This window comes from Sorex fumeus, unplaced genomic scaffold (assembly GCF_029834395.1).
Source record: "Sorex fumeus unplaced genomic scaffold, SorFum_2.1 ptg000007l, whole genome shotgun sequence".
Classification (NCBI taxonomy): Eukaryota; Metazoa; Chordata; class Mammalia; order Eulipotyphla; family Soricidae; genus Sorex; species Sorex fumeus.
The window spans coordinates 35,285,665-35,303,202 of NW_026606064.1; the positions used below are offsets into that span (position 1 = coordinate 35,285,665).

The 17,538-nt window shown below is 48.0% G+C and overlaps 1 protein-coding gene across 7 annotated transcripts in view; it reads right to left on the reverse strand.

Moving 5' to 3' along the window:
* Positions 1 to 17,538, reverse strand: part of NAV2 (neuron navigator 2) — an 822,647-nt gene that overhangs the window by 255,733 nt on the left and 549,376 nt on the right. For 6 of the 7 annotated variants that reach the window (XM_056130622.1, XM_056130629.1, XM_056130619.1 and 3 more), the window contains 2 exons: positions 10,076 to 10,340; positions 5,877 to 5,945 (listed from right to left, as the gene is read on the reverse strand). In XM_056130622.1, the coding sequence (XP_055986597.1) occupies positions 5,877 to 5,945; positions 10,076 to 10,340 (334 nt within the window). The remainder of the gene's footprint in view (positions 1 to 5,876; positions 5,946 to 10,075; positions 10,341 to 17,538) is intronic. The other variant, XM_056130618.1, reaches the window with a different exon arrangement.

The following is a 17,538-nucleotide window of genomic DNA, read 5'->3' on the forward strand; positions in this document are numbered from 1 at the left end:
GGGCATCCTGAGTCCCAGCCTTCACCTCAGAGGGGAATTTGCAGAGAGCAGGGAAGCAAGATAACAGTGAGGGTAGAGACACCCAGAGGCCCTAGACCCTGGACCTCAGATCAAAACTGGGTCACAGAATTTCTGGACCACAGAGGCTGGGGTCCACCTCTGAGAAAATGAAAACATCCTTTTGGATGGAAGTCAATCCAACACAATGAATTTTATGTACAGGATTTCAAAGCCAAATGAGGCAAACACTGGACTTTCTATGAATTTCTATACGAAGAAATGGGAGAAGTTTGCTATGGTCTGAATGTGTGTCCAGATCCCTATCCAAACCCTCGTGCCAAGTGGGATGGAACTGGAGAGATTAGGCCTTTGGGAACTGACTAGGTCCTAAGGACAGACAAAACCCTCAGGAATAGGATTAAAGCCCTTCTGAAAGAAGGGTCCAGAGATCGGGCTGGCCCCTGAGAGAAGTGGGCAGCATGAACACTGGAAGAAGACCCTCACCAGAGTCCAGCCACGCTGGTTACTCATATCTCTGCCTTTCAGCCTCTGGAACTGCATGTGGGGACTTTGCTCTTTACCAAACTATGCAACTGAGGGTATTCTGCTATGAACACCCAAATGGAATGAGGATTCTAAAGTCATTAAGATCATCATATGACCTAACAAAAATTAGGCGGGGGGCTTGAGTCACACCTAGTGGTGCTTAAGGTTTACTCCTGGCCTTTGCACTCAAGGGTCACTCCTGGATGGGCTCACGGGACACTATGGAGTGTTGGAGAGCAAACCTGGGTCAGGCATGTGCAAGCCAAGTGAAACACCTTACCTGCTTTCTCTTTTTCTCTCTGACTCGGTCTCTCTGTCTCTGTCTCTCAACCAGCTGACATTTAAATCTTGCCTATCTTGGCCAAAGAAAAGACAGGGATCAGAAATCATGCAAAAAAGAAAACCAATCAGCCAGGATCTGAGATGGCTAGGTCAGGCTCCAGGAGTATATGTCACAGAGACTCAGAGGGCAGGGAGCAGAGGGCTTGGGCAGAGAAGAACCTGTGACAAAGAGGACAGGAAGTATGCTGGGCCTGCAGGGACTGGCTGGGAGGGAGCGAGGTGGGAGAAGCAGGCAGGACCAGCACAGGAGGAGCTCGGTATCCTTCTCTGAATGTTGAACACTCTCCTGCCTTGGAGCGATGAGACACTGAGTGAGAGGCAGAGGGCAGAGTTAGCTTCGGAAAAGCAGGGCAATCCCCTCGCTGACATTGACACAGATCCCAGGCCTCTGGCTAACATCTTGAAGCTGGATTATTACTCACATCCTAGTGCATCATGGGCTCTTCTATCAAACCTCAGCCTGCAAGCAGTTGCTTCTCCTGTTCAGAACCCCTCCAGGGCTGAAGAGCTGATGGGGCTCATGTGAAATAGTGGCAAGTACCACCCTGGATGCTGCCTGTCGCACCCGCCTCAAAGGAAGAGAAAAGTGGCAGAAGAGCGTGGCAGAAGCAGACCACCCCACATCATCTGCACCCCGCCCTCACATGTTGCACTAGCCGGGGGCAACGGCTCTTTGGCAAGAAGAACTCCCATGTTCTCTGGTCAGTTCATGGTCAAACAAGGCCACAAAATGACAGAGGGCCCAGAAGGGTTCTTTGAAACATATACGAAAGCTGGATTTGTTTTCATTTTTTTCCCTGATGGAGTGTAAGGGAAGGGGTGGAAGAAAGAGGTGGAAGAAATCCTGCTTTTTTCTGCTCCATCCCTCTAACATGTGCAGAGCTGAGCAGGCAGGGCGGGAAAGCTGGCGCTCCTGGCACGTAACCTGCGGGAGCATCCTGGCTCCACACGCTGTACGTGCTGATGGAAAAAAGCCATTCCTCACCCCCCCAAAACCACTTCAAAGGCTGGGAGCAGAAGATGCTCCCCCGGCAGACCCCCAGAAAGGACAGCAGCTTGCGTGCACATGCTCCGGGTCCTGGGAGGGGCGGGTGGGGTTCATCCCCAGAGTTCCTTTCCCAGAGGGGATGATTAAATGCTACATCTCGCATCTCCATGGCATCTGCTTTTCAGCATCCAGGCTTGTTGAGAGTGATCAACAAGCCAGCCCTGTCCCCCACCCCCCAGATTCCTCTCTATGAGATGGCCACATGCATAGCAACCCTGGGGTGTTTTCTCTGCTCCAGATCAATGCCCCCACATCAACCCCTTGTGTCTACTAAGTTTGGCAAGCTGACTGGGTGCCAGGTATAAAAGGACTAGAAGTGGCTTCAATTATTGTACATTCAGTAAGTAGGGCAGGGTGATTCCATTTGACGCTTATGGAAATACTGGCTCATTAAGAGTCTCTAACTTGGCCAGGTAACACAGGTAAAGGTGGGCTTTAATTAGGTTTGACAACAGAGCTGCGCTCTGGGTTACCCTGATGCTCTGCCATCCACAGGCAGAACAACCTTTCCCATCCCAGGCTCATACAGGGATGTGACGGCACTAACAACAGCCAAGGGTGGAAATCCCTGGAAACCCTTTATGGCTCTCACCAGTTACCTACTCCCCCACTAATCTGCCCCACAAACAGATTCAAAGGTCTGGCCCTCACCCTTCTCAATATCTACAGGCTCTTAGGTTCTGGCTGGTGCTCAGTTGTTTGCACTGGAACTAGAGACCCATTTCCGGAGTCCTGGGAGAAGGAGCTGACTCAATCAGAAGAACAGGAGTATTTATTTCCGTCTAACTTAACTGATACACTCAATGTTGCCCAATCAGTCAAGATGCCTATTAGGACTGAGCTCAAGTTTTGGAAAGGGAAGTGTGAATAAGGCAAAGGAAGGTGGACTCACTGGGCAGATAATAATAGAACACCTTGGATGGGATGGGGGTGGGGTGGGAGGGATAGTGGGATAATCGATGGTGGAGAATGGGCACTGGTGGAGGGATGGGTACTCAGACATTGTATGACTGAAACTATCACTATCCTCCCATTGTTCACTGATTTGCTCAAGCGGGACCAGTAACACTGTGAACTTGTTACTGTGTTTGGCATATCGAATACGTCACGGGTAGCTTGCCAGGCTTTGCCGTGTGGGCGAGATACTCTTGGTAGCTTGCCAGGCTCTCCGAGAGGGGCGGAGGGATGGAACTCGGGTCGGCCATGTTGGCTGTGTGCAAGGCAAACGCCCTACCCACTGGCTATTGCTCCAGCCCCGTGATAGAAACACAAGCACGGAAGTTTGTAAGTCTGTAACTGTACCTCATGGTGATTTACTAATAAAAAAAAATTAAAAAAATAATAGAACACCTTGGGGATGGAGAGATAGTACAGCACAGCTAAGGTGCAGTGTCTTGCAAGTGGCCGAGCCAGGTTTGATGGCAGCATCCCATATGGTCCCCCGAACACCACCAGGCATAATTCTGAGTGCAGAGCCAGTAGTAACCCCTGAGCATTGCTGAGTGTGGCCACAGAACAACAACAACAACAAAAAGGAGAAATAAAAGAACACCCCTTGACTAGCCTCCTCACAGCTAAAATGCATTCAACAGAAACTTGGGGTGAAGACTAAGACCCTGCAAGGAAGCCAGGCTTGGCTCTGGTTCAGCTTGGAAGCCCCAAGCCCAGCGAGGGAGGAGCTGGCTGGCCTGCCCGCGTCCTCCTCTCTTCCTGCGCCTCCCTACCATGACCTCCTGCCCCTCATCTGGGGCCAATAACAAGTTATCTTTCATGCCATGGTCATGTGCTTCCAATTAGCCATTTTCCCAGATGGCTCCTGTTTCTCCCGAACTTCCAGAATGGGGCATTGTGGGATTTCAGAACTCCTCCAAGCTCACCCCCGATCTCGAACTCTCCTGTATGGGGACATTCCTAGAAACTAGCAGTGGGTCAGCTGTGCTGACATGAGCTCTAGGGCCATGTGTTGGGGAGAGTGGTCATGGACCACCAGAGCAGTGCTGTGGTCTTCACGGGAGTGTGGTCCCCAATGTGTGGTAATGCGGGACAGTGCAGACAAGAGGAGAAGCCAGTGTGAAGGGGAGCTGTCCCCACAGGGTGAGCAGGTTTTGCTCTCTGCCATGTCAGAGCACTGCAAGAACACAGCCATCTGAGCTCCAGGCAGTGTGTTCTGAGCTGATTGTGCTGGCACCTAACTGAGGTCTCTCCGGCCTCCAGAACCATGAGAAATAGAGTCCTGTTGCTTAAGTGGCCTCATCGACAGTGGTATGAAAGCTGCCCAGAAGGAACAAGACATGCAGATGCAAGAGGAGGTGAACAGAGAAACCATTCATTCCTGAATTCAGTTAACAGGCCACCGTGCTTCCCTGAGAAGCGACTGTCTGGGGACTTCTCCCTCAACCCCCACCCCCAATCCAACCATGAGTTGGGTGTGCCCAAGTTCCCAACTTTTCAGAAAAGTCAATTCTCATCAGAAAAGATGTCCAGAGTCTGAGTGGGGAGGCAAGTGGATATTCAATATATATTTGAGAAACAAAGACAGAAATAAAGTGTGAGGTTTCCCTTGACGTGAGAATTCAAGTAAAAGTAGATACAGGTAATTACAAGATCATTCTACACCTCCACCTTCCAGCGCCAACCTCAGGCTCTTTAAGACACTGCCAAGGGTGGGGCTGGGGCGATAACACATCAGGTAGGGCGTTTGCCTTGCACGTGGCCCACCCGGGTTCGATTCCCAGCATCCCATATGGTCCCCCTAGCACTGCCAGGAAAAATTCCTGAGCATCGCTGGGTGTGACCCAAAGAGAGAGAGAGAGAGAGAGAGAGAGAGAGAGAGAGAGAGAGAGAGAGAGAGAGAGAGAGAGAGAGAGAGAACCACGTGAGGCAGAAGGCTGAGCAAGGGCAGAAAAGTCAGCTTGGAGAAAGGAACCCCAGCAGCTGCGCAAATGGAAAAATTCAAGGTGGGGAGGAGGATAATGTAGTGGTTAGACTGAGGCTTCTAAGGGTAAGAATGCTTTTGGCTCAAATTCTAGATTTTTCACTTGATGACCCTGGGTATCTAACCACTAAGCTTTGGTTTGCTTAGCTGTGTAATAGGGATGATACTGTAAGAAAACTAATATGTGGATTAAACAAATCATTCAAACTGGCACACATCAACATTTCATTATGTCAGCTCTTGGCACCTTCCGATCAGCAGAAGCCACAACCATGTGACTGGCACTTGCCTTACCCGGGAATGGATCCACAGGAGGCTGGAGAGGTCTCTGAGTCAAGAGAACTAGGGAGAAAGCCTAATTATTTTTTTAATTTTCAGAAGTGATAACCCCATGGTACATTAAAGAATCCAGCAACAGAAAATATATGGAGTGGCCTTGCCACTCAGTCCCCTCTGGCCAATTTGATGCATTTAGACTTCTTAATCAGATCTTAATTAATTCAAGAAAAAAGCAATCACATGTTAGTCACTTTAACAACCAAAAGCACAACACACATAAATGAGATGCAGGTGAGGTGGGACGGGGCCAGGCCAGGGCAGGGAGCCAAACGTCCGTAAAACCACTACAAAAACCATCCAGAAACTCACCTCTCCCTAATCAGACTGGATCTGGATGACCCAGTGATCAAAGCCCAAATCAGTGAAATGCAGAATCATTATGTACACCTTAATTTCACTTTCTCTCTCTCTCTCTCTCTTTCTCACACACACACACACACACACACAACACACAGAGAAGCACACATAAGCACTCCCAAGCGGTTGCGCGTGTGCACGAACACACACACACACACACACACACACACACCCCTCAACAACCCCACATCCATTTTCAAAACCTCAGCATGAAATGAGGAGAGGGACAAAAGGAAACTTAGCCAGAGCAGAGGGAACAACAGGTTGGGTGGACACCATGCAGTTTGCAGGACACAGAGAAAGTCTAACCTAGAGATCTTTTTCTGACCCAGAGTGAAGCGGATGATTTTGCTTTGAGATGAATCCTTGGGTGATGCACTGCATGACAGGAAAGAAAAAAGTGGAAGAGATGAGTGAGGAGAGAAAATATTACATTAGACACAACGCCATAGAAGGCCCTTGACAGTGGAATCACCGAATTTTCATCCTGTTCACTTTTTCTACAACATGGAACTTTTTATTCCAGGTTGGAAAAAAAAAACTTAAAAAAATCTGATCAATTTCCAAAGGCGAACAAATTGTTATCAAGATTATCTAAGAATTTTTATAGGTATTTTGTTTTGTTTCACCATCAGAATCCTCTCTGCTACCCATCACTATAAGGTACTCTTTCCACAGTGAGATAGGAGTCAGGTGTCTCTGATAAGAAAACTAAGTTTATACCTTTATAACATATCTAGATGCTTCTCTTGGTAGCTGTACTGGAAGGTTACTCAGATGAATATGCTGAATATGCCACCAAGGTAATACCAAACAAGGATGGCGATATTCTCAACTTTTGTTGGTCTTGGGAATGTCTGTTCTCACAAAGGTATAGATTTGATCCCTGCTACATTCTTAGTTTTTGACCACAAATTCATACCTCTAAAGAACCCCAGCTGGGTGTAATCAAAGAAAAGGTTACATTTATATCTGCTTTATGCAATAAAGCAATATTTATCTTTCTTATATTCAGCCACTAGTATACATTCATAAAACTATTCTGTTTATAAGACACTATAAGATGAGAAGCACAAAGTTTGTGTCAGTAGGTTTAGGAACGTGAGGAAGAAATGAAGGAGAATACAGAAAAATCAGTTTTCTGAAGTTTTCCTCAACAGCTGAATCTAGCTAAGATGTAAGTAGACACAAATGGAGAAGGAAGCAATTCTTGGAGACCCCACTCCTCTCCCTGAGAGACATTTCATAGTGAGCCGGGGAGTAGCACGTAGAGAAATGGGAACGGGCCAGAATGAATTGCCAATAGGCCATCACGGAGATGCCAGTTCCTCATGCCAATGTTTCAGGCTTCCTTTACTAGTTTCTACAAGTTATTTCTATCATGAACTTTATAAAAAAGTTGCCCAGTTCTAGAGTCGGCCACCACCAGAGGTAGAGTACTGAGGCACAGTGATTCCTAACAGAGTTTTCTGGAGCAAGGCCACTGTGCATTTATTTCAGGCTTGCCTCAACAGTGAACCTTGAGGACCAGTGCTTCAACCTATGGCTGTGGTTAGCAAAGATAGAATTCTGTGATAGAAACACAATGGAAAGGAGGCAGTAGAGGGCACTTTCACTATTTAGCTGGAGTGAGAGCATGAGTTACAACCCCCCAGATTCCACATATAATGAATGAAACTAGTTGTTTCAGAAGCAACCTATTTGGGGCCAGGTATAAGAACAATGAGGACATGGCTTCAACCCCACACTACAGGGGTAGGGTACCTGGAGGATACACGAAAAAATAAATATGAGAACTGGTCTAAGTGAGTTGGCCCTTTCTCGGATAAAGCGTTTGTTAGTAATAAGATGTTTTCCTTCTGGGGAGATGGGCATCCTGACTAGAACATCTGGTTCTTTTAAGTAAACAAACACCTACGATGGAAATGGGAGCCTCAGGCGGGCACAGCTCAGTGACACAGCTCAATATTTCTCAAGACATGTGCCTTGGAACCTTGGGTAGTGGGATGCTCCATAAAATAAGACAATTCTGGGGCCAGGTGGGAGCAGGGTGTCTCCTCATCTTTGGAAAGAGTTTGCACACATGCATGTTGTTCATCAAGCTGTTTTGTCACAATAAATACCACCAAACCAGAGAGTGAGGCTGGGGCTCATGTCTTTCTCCTTTGCTCCAGAGAGTCTAACTCTGTGACTCAGCCGCTGAAACATCCTGTTCCTTCATACCTGTTCTACCACCTCAGTTCAAGTGAAGGGCTTCAAAACCTCCACCCTGTCCTTCCTTCTGTCCTTGTGCTTTCTTGCTCTCCAGAGAGAAGCAAAGTGGTTTTCGTGTCCCTGGTGGATAGCGCACTTCACTTATAGGCTGTATCACTGTTATCACTGTCATCCATTGTTCATCAATTTACTTGAATGGGTGCCAGTAATGTCTCCATGCATACCAGCCCTGAGATTTTAGCAGCCTCTCCTTACTCATCTTTCCCAACGCGGCCGTACTGGAGGCTCTTTCAGGGTCAGGGGAATGAGACCCGTTATTGTTACTGTTTTTGGCATATCAAATACACCACAGGTAGCTTGCCAGGCTTTGCTGACTTACAGGCTAGCTTAACCATTTTTCCCATCTGTCCCTCATCCACAGAGTCACATGGCTGTGCCTGCTTCTCCTCCAAACTGTCTGTGCACATAACTGATGCTCCCTGTTATTCCTATGCCCGCTACGGCCTCCAGTCCTCCAGGAAACTCTGCCTATCTGCAATGGACCATAAAGGATATGAGGGTGTGAAAAGTGCTCTGATGATTTAGGGTGGCTTCAGGGAACTGGAAAGACAAAGTCATTGCTTCTTAGCACTGATGACATGATATCAAGCCATCAACATCAACCCAAACGGTTGGCCCAACTCCTCCAGATAACATCCTGTTATATAACACTACTATCGGGTATATCTCTATCTCTTACCTGCTTATTTGCCAGCAGGCACCCTGGTTTGCTCACTCATCCTTGACCTCTAAAAAGTCCCGTCACGGTGCCTGGCACATGAGCTGCATCCCAACACAAACTCAACTATATCGGCAGCCTCAAGAATCCAACGAGACCTAATGATTATTACAACATATATCAGATGATTCCTCGATTTTTTTCTCCCCAAGTTATCAGCAGGAAGTAAATAAGCACATGGCATCAAAATGAAGATTCATTTCCCGATGGTCCAATCATCCATGTTCATCTGATCAGAGAATAGATTCTACCCAGTGGTTCTGCAGGACAAAGTGGGGCCAGCCTGGCTGCAATGCTCTCTCTCTCCCCCTCACAGCTGGACTAGGCATCTCGGCCAGTGCCCAAGTCCCCATCCTGTGACTTGGATATAATTAGATAATTAATGAGAGGATCTCATTTACACTCTATCCAACAGGGCTGGTCATCACACTTCACCCCCGGGAAACAGCACTTCTCAAGAGAGGCAGGGGCCGGAAGCTGTAGCCATTTAAACCAGCCACGTTGTCTATACACTTCGAGCTTCACCTAACTGCAATGGACCATAAAGGGTACGAGGGTGTGTGAAAAGGGCTGTGACGAGTTCCAGTGGCTTCGGGAGACTGGAAAGACAAAGTCATTGCTTCTTAGCTCTGATTACATAATATCAAGGCCTCGTCACCATCAGTGACGTTTAGGTTTGATGGATGAAGGTTTATAGCTAACAAAGGCCACGGCACAGTTGTTACGGGTCTTTCTCCAGAACTATGAATCAAAACATTTTCTAGTTCCTGCTCCCCTTCCTTTTGCTACGAAAGTAATGACTGAAAAGGCCATCTTCTGCAGAGTGGCTGGGAGTATGACTACTCCTAGTGAAACAAAGGAGACAGAAACTGCTTTGCATTCAGCTTGTGCCACATTCTCTGCTCCCAGTTCCAAGTACCAGCCTCTCTGGAAACACCACCAAAGTCGAAGCCCTAATCCTGCAGCACAGAGAACCACAGCTGACCCTGTGCCCATTCTTTAAGGTCAACAATACACAGTCACAATTCTGCCCTTCTCCAGGCACGGGCTGCCACATCCCCTGCCAAGGACCCTCCTCTGCTGAGCTCTCCATTTCATCAACGGCAAAGAATAGACAGCCACGAGCGACCCTTTGCCGCTGCTAAGGAATATAATGCTCTTGGAAAACCCTGAACTCTGGCTTATAGGCGGACAGCAGAAGAAGTCTGTGGTTTATTTTCGGGGCTCTTTACTGGCTACGGGCATGCGTGGAGCATGCCAGAGTCAGGGCAGGAGCAGCTAATTAGCTCGGGCTGCTGGCCATTCTGACCCATTAAGAGTCCCCATCTCTGCCAGGCACGGAGGTGGCCTCCTGCATCCAGCTCAAGGTCATGCTAATTCCTCACTAAGTACCAGTAGTTTCCAGCACGGAGGCAGCTTTGATGATAAACACGTTCAAGAACCGGTGAGCACAGAGTCGACACGGAGGAGGCGGCTGTCTGGAAAACAGAATTATCAGCTGGCAAGGAGCCCCCACCTGGATTGCATGTCAGCTTGTGCTTTGGCCGGCTGCGGTGGTGCTGCCTGGAGAGGCTGGCACGGGGCTTGGGGAGTGGCCGGCACCTGTGGCTGAGGAGTGCCAGCCTGGCACTGGGAGGGGGCCCCGGCCGCCTGGGTCACGCTGGGCGGCAGCGGAGAGGAGAGGAGCTGCTTCTGGGATGGCGGCTGCTGCTGCTGCTGCTTGTACCGGGAAAGGCTGAAGAACAGGCCTAGAATGGCCTTGAGGTTTCCATTTCGGATTTCTGAAAAATAAAGATATCCTTGTTAGACCAGGGGCCTTCTCTTGGGAGCGTTCCCTACCTCCCTGCTCCCCCCCCCCAACACCTTTTCTTTTCGTTTTTTCCCCTTTTTTTCTTTTTTTAGGACACGAACCTGCATGCACCATCACCAAGACAGGACAAGGTCCACCCTCCTCCACCCGGTCCTATGTGGAGTGGATGTCACCGGGTTCTCTATATGCCAGGAGCTGACTTGAAGGGGCAGACACAGAGCAAGGGGAAAAGGAAAGAGGTGCTTTATACCAGAGGGAGGCCTCAGAGACAAGCTGAAAGGTCATTAGTTGGTGGATATGATGTTGGTGGGCCCCACAGGTGACTTATGTGAAGCAGGGAGGAGAAAGACGGTTACTTTCTCCCTAACTGCCTCTGCCACCCGGGACCCAGGGCTACTGGGTTCTTGTCTCGCCTCACAGAAAGGAATTTCAGGAGTAGAAAAGCAGTGAAATAAATAGACTTTATTTGGAGGGTTTTGAAGGTGTGGAGGAGGAGAGAGTGAGAGAGTAACGTACTCAAGAGAGAACGAGGGCTTCTCCAAGGGCGGAGAGAGACTCTACACACATACCAGCATTAGACATGAAAGCATGAAAGTACACATCTCAAGAGGGGAGATGTGGGCAACACATGTGCTCAGCCACCACATGTACTGGACCGTGTGGGCACACACAGCACATGGGCTCAGGCAGCATATGTGACACACCTTTTATTTTCTTACGCCGTGCCAGGAAACATTTCCCTGGCTCTAAGAAAAGTTCACTCCCAAATGAAGTTCAAATCTCATACTTATGATGAGTCTCCATCACTGGGCGGTGCCCCATCCCCAAAGTCCCTCCTGGATCCCCTTCAATGGGCTGCCCTCACACAACTTCTTTTTTAATTGTTAAATTTGATTTTCATAAGGTTTTTCACATTTATTGATCATATTCAATATTTCAACACCAATGCCGCCACCATGACACCTTCCCACCACCATTATTTTGAATTTTCCCACCACTGTTCAAGCCCCCTGCCGCAGGCAGATGCTAGATAATTTATTTTCTATTGCTTATTAGGAATATCATGAGAGGTCCTGTGGCCGCGAATTCTAAAATTTTTTTTTAAGTTTTTAAATTTTCTTTTCATAAGGTCCTCACACAACTTTATTTTTTTTTAAATAATTTATTTATTTATTGAATCACTGTGGGAAAAGTTACAAAGCTTTCAGGTTTAGGTCTCAGTCATGCAAATATCAAATACATTTCCCTTTACCAATACTTATTTTTTACCACGAAGAACCCCAATAAAGCCCCACCCTCCACCCCTCCCAATGCCTGCGAGGCAGATGAATTCTAGTTAACACTCTATCTGCTTTGATTGGATTCATTGTTTCAATAAAAGATGCACCACTATTATTTAGAGTTTACCCCCCCCCCCCCAAATGAGACATGCTGAAAAAGCATTGTGAAATAATTTGCTTTCTACAGCTGGGTTCAAGAATTAAATGTTGGTTTTAGATTTCCGCTATTTTACTTATTAACCCTGGAAGTATTTCTACTGAAAGTCAGATAATTAAGAGATTGGTTTCTGTGCTCTGGAGTCGTGGCCGTGCCGGAGAGATGCTTGTGGGGGGCAACTGGTGACCTCGGTAGGGCGTGAAGGACGGACCAGAACGCCCCCCTTCCCATGAGGTTTTAGTCGCCCCCACACCCCTGGCTCATACCTGCTGTCCACAAGGTTCCCATGAGGCCGCCATCTTTCTTTCCAGAGAGGAGACGGTGAATGGGGCAACACCCTTTCCCCTCCGGGCAGACATGATGGCCTGGATTAATGCATAGTCCGTTCACTTTTCTGCTCCAAGCTGCTGGGTTCTGCATTAAGTCCTTGTGCTTCTGCTCACACAACTTTAAATCCTCATGGATGTGAAGGATTTTCTGAAACACTTCACTGCTATCGGTGTCCCTTACAATGAGGCTTAAACCACAAGGAATGGAGTTTATTCTCCTCTTGGGGAATCACAACGGACACTTAAGGCAAGCTAGATGTCTGGCAAGTGTTCGGAGGGAATTCTCAAGGAGGGTCCAAAGCCCAAATGAAAGAGTCTCAGAGTGACAGCGTAGAGGGAAGGCACTTTGCCTTGCGCATAGTGGATTCAGGTTCAATTCCCTGCACCTTGTAATCCCCAGAGTCAGGCCAGGAGTAATTCCTGAACACAGAGCCAGGAGTAAGTAAGCCCTGAGAGCGGCAGATGGCTAAGTGTCCCTGGGCAAGATGGTGCTTGTTCTCCAGGCAGAGAGAATATGCTCTGGTGCTGCAGGGAACACTGGTCCTTCTGGGGCACTGCCTAATCCCCCTGTTGGGAGCCACCTGGGAGGTGCCACAAGGGAGGCTGCTCTTCTTTGAATCCTCACATATTTAACTCTGGTGTCTGTTTTTTGTTGTTGTTTTTTATTTTTATTTTTGAATTACTATAAGATACAAGACAGGCGCTTTAAATAAGATAAACTCTTACAAAGCTGTTCATGACTGGATTTCAGTCACACAGCATTCCAACACCCATCCCTCCACCAGTGTACATTTCCCAGCACCAGTGTCCCCAGGTTCCCTCCCATCACCCCCATCCCACCAGCCTGCCTCTGTAGCAGGTGCTTTACTTCTCTCCCTCCCTCCCTCCCTCCCTCCCTCCCTCCCTCCCTCCCTCCCTCCCTCCTTCTGTCTTTCTCTCTCTCTTCCTCCCTGCATTCTTCCCTCCCTCCTTCCCTCCCCCTTCTGTCTTTCTCTCTCCCTCTCTCCCTCCCTCCCTCCCTCCTTCCCTCCCTCCCTCCCTCTCTCCCCCCTTCTGTCTTTCTCTCTCTCCCTCCCTCCCTCCCCCTTCTGTCTTTCTCTCTCTCTCCCTCTCTCCCTCCCTGCATTCTTCCCTTCCTCTCTCCCTCTCTCCTTCCCTCCCTCTCTCCCTCCCTCCCTTTCTCTCTCTCTCTCCCCCCCTTTTGGGCATTGTGGTGTGCAATATAGATACTGAAAGGTTATCATGTATATTCCTTTACTTTCTTTTAACTCTCAGTTCTTTCTCACCTACCCTCCAACCCACACATGCTTGTAATTGATTCCAGCCACTGATTTGGTGTCTTTCTTCAAATCCACAGTGGGCTGGCCAGTTGGGTTTCATGTCCCTTGGGGATGAAGGTGGGGTCTCTGTGACTTTAATGTCCAGAGAGAATTCACACAGGGCAGGAAAGAAAGTTTAATCTGCTGGAGCACATGCTGTGCATGGAGAAGACCCAGGTTCGATCCCCAACACTGCATGTTCCCCTGAGCATGGCAAGGAGTGGACCCTTTCCCTCTGCCGTCCACCTCCATAAAGCCAGGGCCAGCCTCTGAGCACCAGCAGAGGTGGGTCCCCTCCCTCCAAAAGAACTCACAAAAACTCTCTGATAGGAAAAGAAATGAGAGCACAATGGGGAGAGAAATATTTTTAGTCCAGATGGCTCCCCCTGCCCCCCAGAGGTTAAAACGCATTTATCCCCAGGAGCACGTAAAGTGCTGCAGAGAAGAAATCAAATATTTATCCAGACAGAGTCTGCGGGTCTCCAGGGAGCTTCTCCGGGGGCAATCCCTTCTTTTCTGCAGTTTTTAACACCAGATGTAAAGGCCAGGGTGTCAAGCCATCCTTGGGATGAAGTAACAGGGCCGCCCATTGTGAGGGATGAAGAGAAGAAATTGTGGGTTAGGGGGCAGGGTTCCCTCCCTCTGCTTTATTCCCCCCTTAGGACTATGCATTCCATGGTCCAAGGTGGGGAAAAGCCCTCAGTGTAGGTGACTCCTTTCTTCAGGTTAGTGCTGGCAGAGGAAGATGCTACTAATAAGAGAGTGAGTTTCCTCTAAGACCCAGTTGAGTGACCCCAGGTCTGAATGGGGCCCTCAGAAAGCAGTCCACTTCTGTGCATGAAGGAAAGGCTACATCAGGGCTGGGGGTCTCATCTGATGAGGCCGGGCTGCATTCCGCTCTACCCTGCTGTGGCACTGTCTTCTCTCCAGAAGTTGACAATAGGAGCATGAAGAAGCCTCTTGGGGCCCGGGCCCTGCAAGTTCCCACAGTGACACAGAACTGATGAGAACACAGGATGTGGAAAAAAGCCCAAGTGTGAGTTCCTGTCCAGGTGCTGCCATTCACGAATGGTGCAACCCTGACCAGTCACATCATCTCAAGGACCAAACAGCAGAGCCCGTAGCACCACCCAGGGCAGTTCTGCAAATGAAAGCCTGAGTGTGAAGGCACATTGGAAGCAGAGATGTTCCATTCTGTGATGTCCTTCTCTCTCCTTGGTGATGTGAGGGTCATGGTTTCCCCAGAATCTCCTTGCATGGGATTCCCACCCAGCTCTGCTTCAGCCTTCCAGATGAGGGTCTTTACTATGATAAGTTTATCATGCAAACCTCGCTGCTTTTCAGAATAAAGCTTTCCCTCTCCCCCTATTGGTTTTTGGTCGACACCAGGCAGTGCTCAAGGCTTAATTCCAGGCTCTGTGCTCAGGGGTCAATCCTGGTAGGGTCCTGGGGACTATCTGTGGTGCTGGGGATTGAACCTGTGAGGACTTCTTGTAGGAGTCCTCCCTATTACACTATTTCTTTGGCCCCCAAAGGTGGAGCTTTTAACCCATCCAGGACAAATGGAAGCCAGGATTGATCTGGACAAATGAGGATGTTTATGAATCACTGTGTGCCATGCAAGAGGCAGAGAGGGTTCCAAGGAGGTGGCTAGGCTCCCAGTTCATCTTACTCCTCAGCTTGGCTTCCTTGTCCCTCCTATGGAAACCATAAGAGAAGCCGACAACTGCGACCATTCCCCTTCTAACTGTTCTTCCCAGCTTATCAGGGCCACAGAAAGTGAGGGGTGATGAGATGGTTCCTTTGACTCCTCAGCAAAAAATGGAAAACCCATGTCCTTTGGGAGACAGTGGTAGACACTCAGGGCAAAATCAAGAATGGCATGCAGGCTAATACCTGTCCAAAATATACCACCCCAAACTTGAAAAACCAAATAATTTCTCCTCAAAATCAAACTTCTGGAGAAAAAGTAAAGACAAACCATAGCATTGAGATGAACTCTCTATAGAATTTCTACGCCTTAGATAACTGCCATTAGCTTATGTAGGTGATATGTACAAAAGCTACTTCCAATGAGCGCGTATTAAACTTCTTGCCTGTAAAATCTCCCTTAATCCCCACAACCTGCGAAGTCTTATTGTCTCACTCTTATTTGTAAGACATATGGATGCTCAGAGATTTTCATAACCTGTTCCAGTAAATCAATGCCAGAGTCGGGATTCAAACCTGGTTCTTTCTGGCTCAAACTCTGGCCCCCGAGCACTGTGTCACTGCACTGACGAACACACCCATCATGGGCAGTGAACTTCAAAGCAATGGTTTGTTTACTAAGCTAGCTAGTGAGCACAGAAACATATTTTTCCTTTCACAAATTTCTATTTCAATAGGTAATGTGTCCAGCAATCCTCAGTGTTATTAAAAACATGCAAGAAAGGCCATAGAGGGAGTCATTTGAATATCTGGGTGCTCCCAGAGGCTGTTCCTGCAAAGAGATGGTGTATCCTCAGCACTTACTGAGCCCAACTCAGGGCATGGCACATTGTCAACCCCTGTGGTCCTGTCCCAACCACCCTGGCCAGTCAGTCACTGTCTGCCCATGCAACTCTTCCCTAAACCATCTCTTTTTGGGGGGACTTTTTTGTGGGAGCAGAAATATTTACTCCCACAAATACATCTTTCAGTGGTAGCGGCAGCTTCTCAGTAAAGATTGTTGATTTTCAGAGCGAGAGAAAAACTCATGTTGTAATCACTGTAGCTCATTATTCATCATACCTAGCCTGAGTTTCCACAAGGCTGAAACTTGCTTGAGTTTCAAGGTTCTTTCCAAGAACCCTATTTCCTGTTGCACTTTGCCACAAGTTTGTCAGGAGAATTAAGAGAGTAAAGGAAAAAATAAGGGCCAAGGACCCAGGACAGTATCTGATCCAGTTCTTCCTTCCCTGGTCCAGAGACAGTGATCTCTCAGCCTGAGGCCCCCTCAGAACGCCTGCTGTTTTCCACCCCTCCTCTAGGGTCACTGGCACCCAGAAGGAAACCAATACTGGAAAATCTCCTACTGAGAAAACTCAATGGAGATGACTTTTATTGGGGGTGGGGGGCGGCTATTGAATATGTTTATCTTTACTGATTTTTTTTGTAGTTTTTTTTGGGGGGGTGGGCACACCCAGCTCAAGACTTATTCCTGGCTTTGTGCTCAGGGGAACCTATACAGTGCTGGGAATAGAACCTGACTCAGCTATGTGCAAGGCAAGCACTCTACCACCGAATTATCTTTCCAGCCCCAATGCTCTGTATTTTTTTTAAGGTGAAGGATTCTTTTTAATATCATATTTTAGTGGCTTTACTGTCACTGTCACTGTCACTGTCCTCCCGTCGTTCATCTATTTTCTTGAGTGGACCCAGTAACGTCTCCATTGTGAGACTTGTTACTGTGTTTGGCATATCGAATACATCACAGGTAGCTTGCCAGGCTTTGCCTTGCGGGGGAGATACTCTCGGCAGCTTGCTGGGCTCTCCGAGAGGGGTGGAAGAATCGAACTCAGGTCGGCCATGTTGGCTGCATGCAAGGCAAACGTCCTACCTGCTGTGCTATCGCTCCAATGGCTTTACTAAGCTAAGATTTACATCTACAAAATTAAGAATACAACGCTTTTAAAATAAATTTAGAAAACTTGTTTTGGACCATTTCCATCACGCTGAAAAACCCTTACCATCATCTGTGCCGATTTCTGGGCAGCAACTGCTCTGATTTCTATTTCTACAGATTGGCCTTTTCTTGGGGCTAGAGTGATAGCACAGCAGGTAAGGCGTTTGCCTTGTATGTAACAAACCCAGGTTTGATTCTCAGCATCCCATACGGTCCCCCGAGCACCACCAGGAGTAATTCCTGCCTGCAGAGCCAGGAGTAACCCCTGAACATCGCCGGGTGTGACCCAAAAAGCAAAAAAAAAAAAAAAAAAACAAAAACAAAAACAAAAAAGACCAAAAAAACACAGATTTGCCTTTTCTGAATGTAGCAGACAATGCGTCCTCATGTGCATCTGGGGTTTTGGGGCGTTGTTTTTGTTGTTTTGTTGGTTGGTTT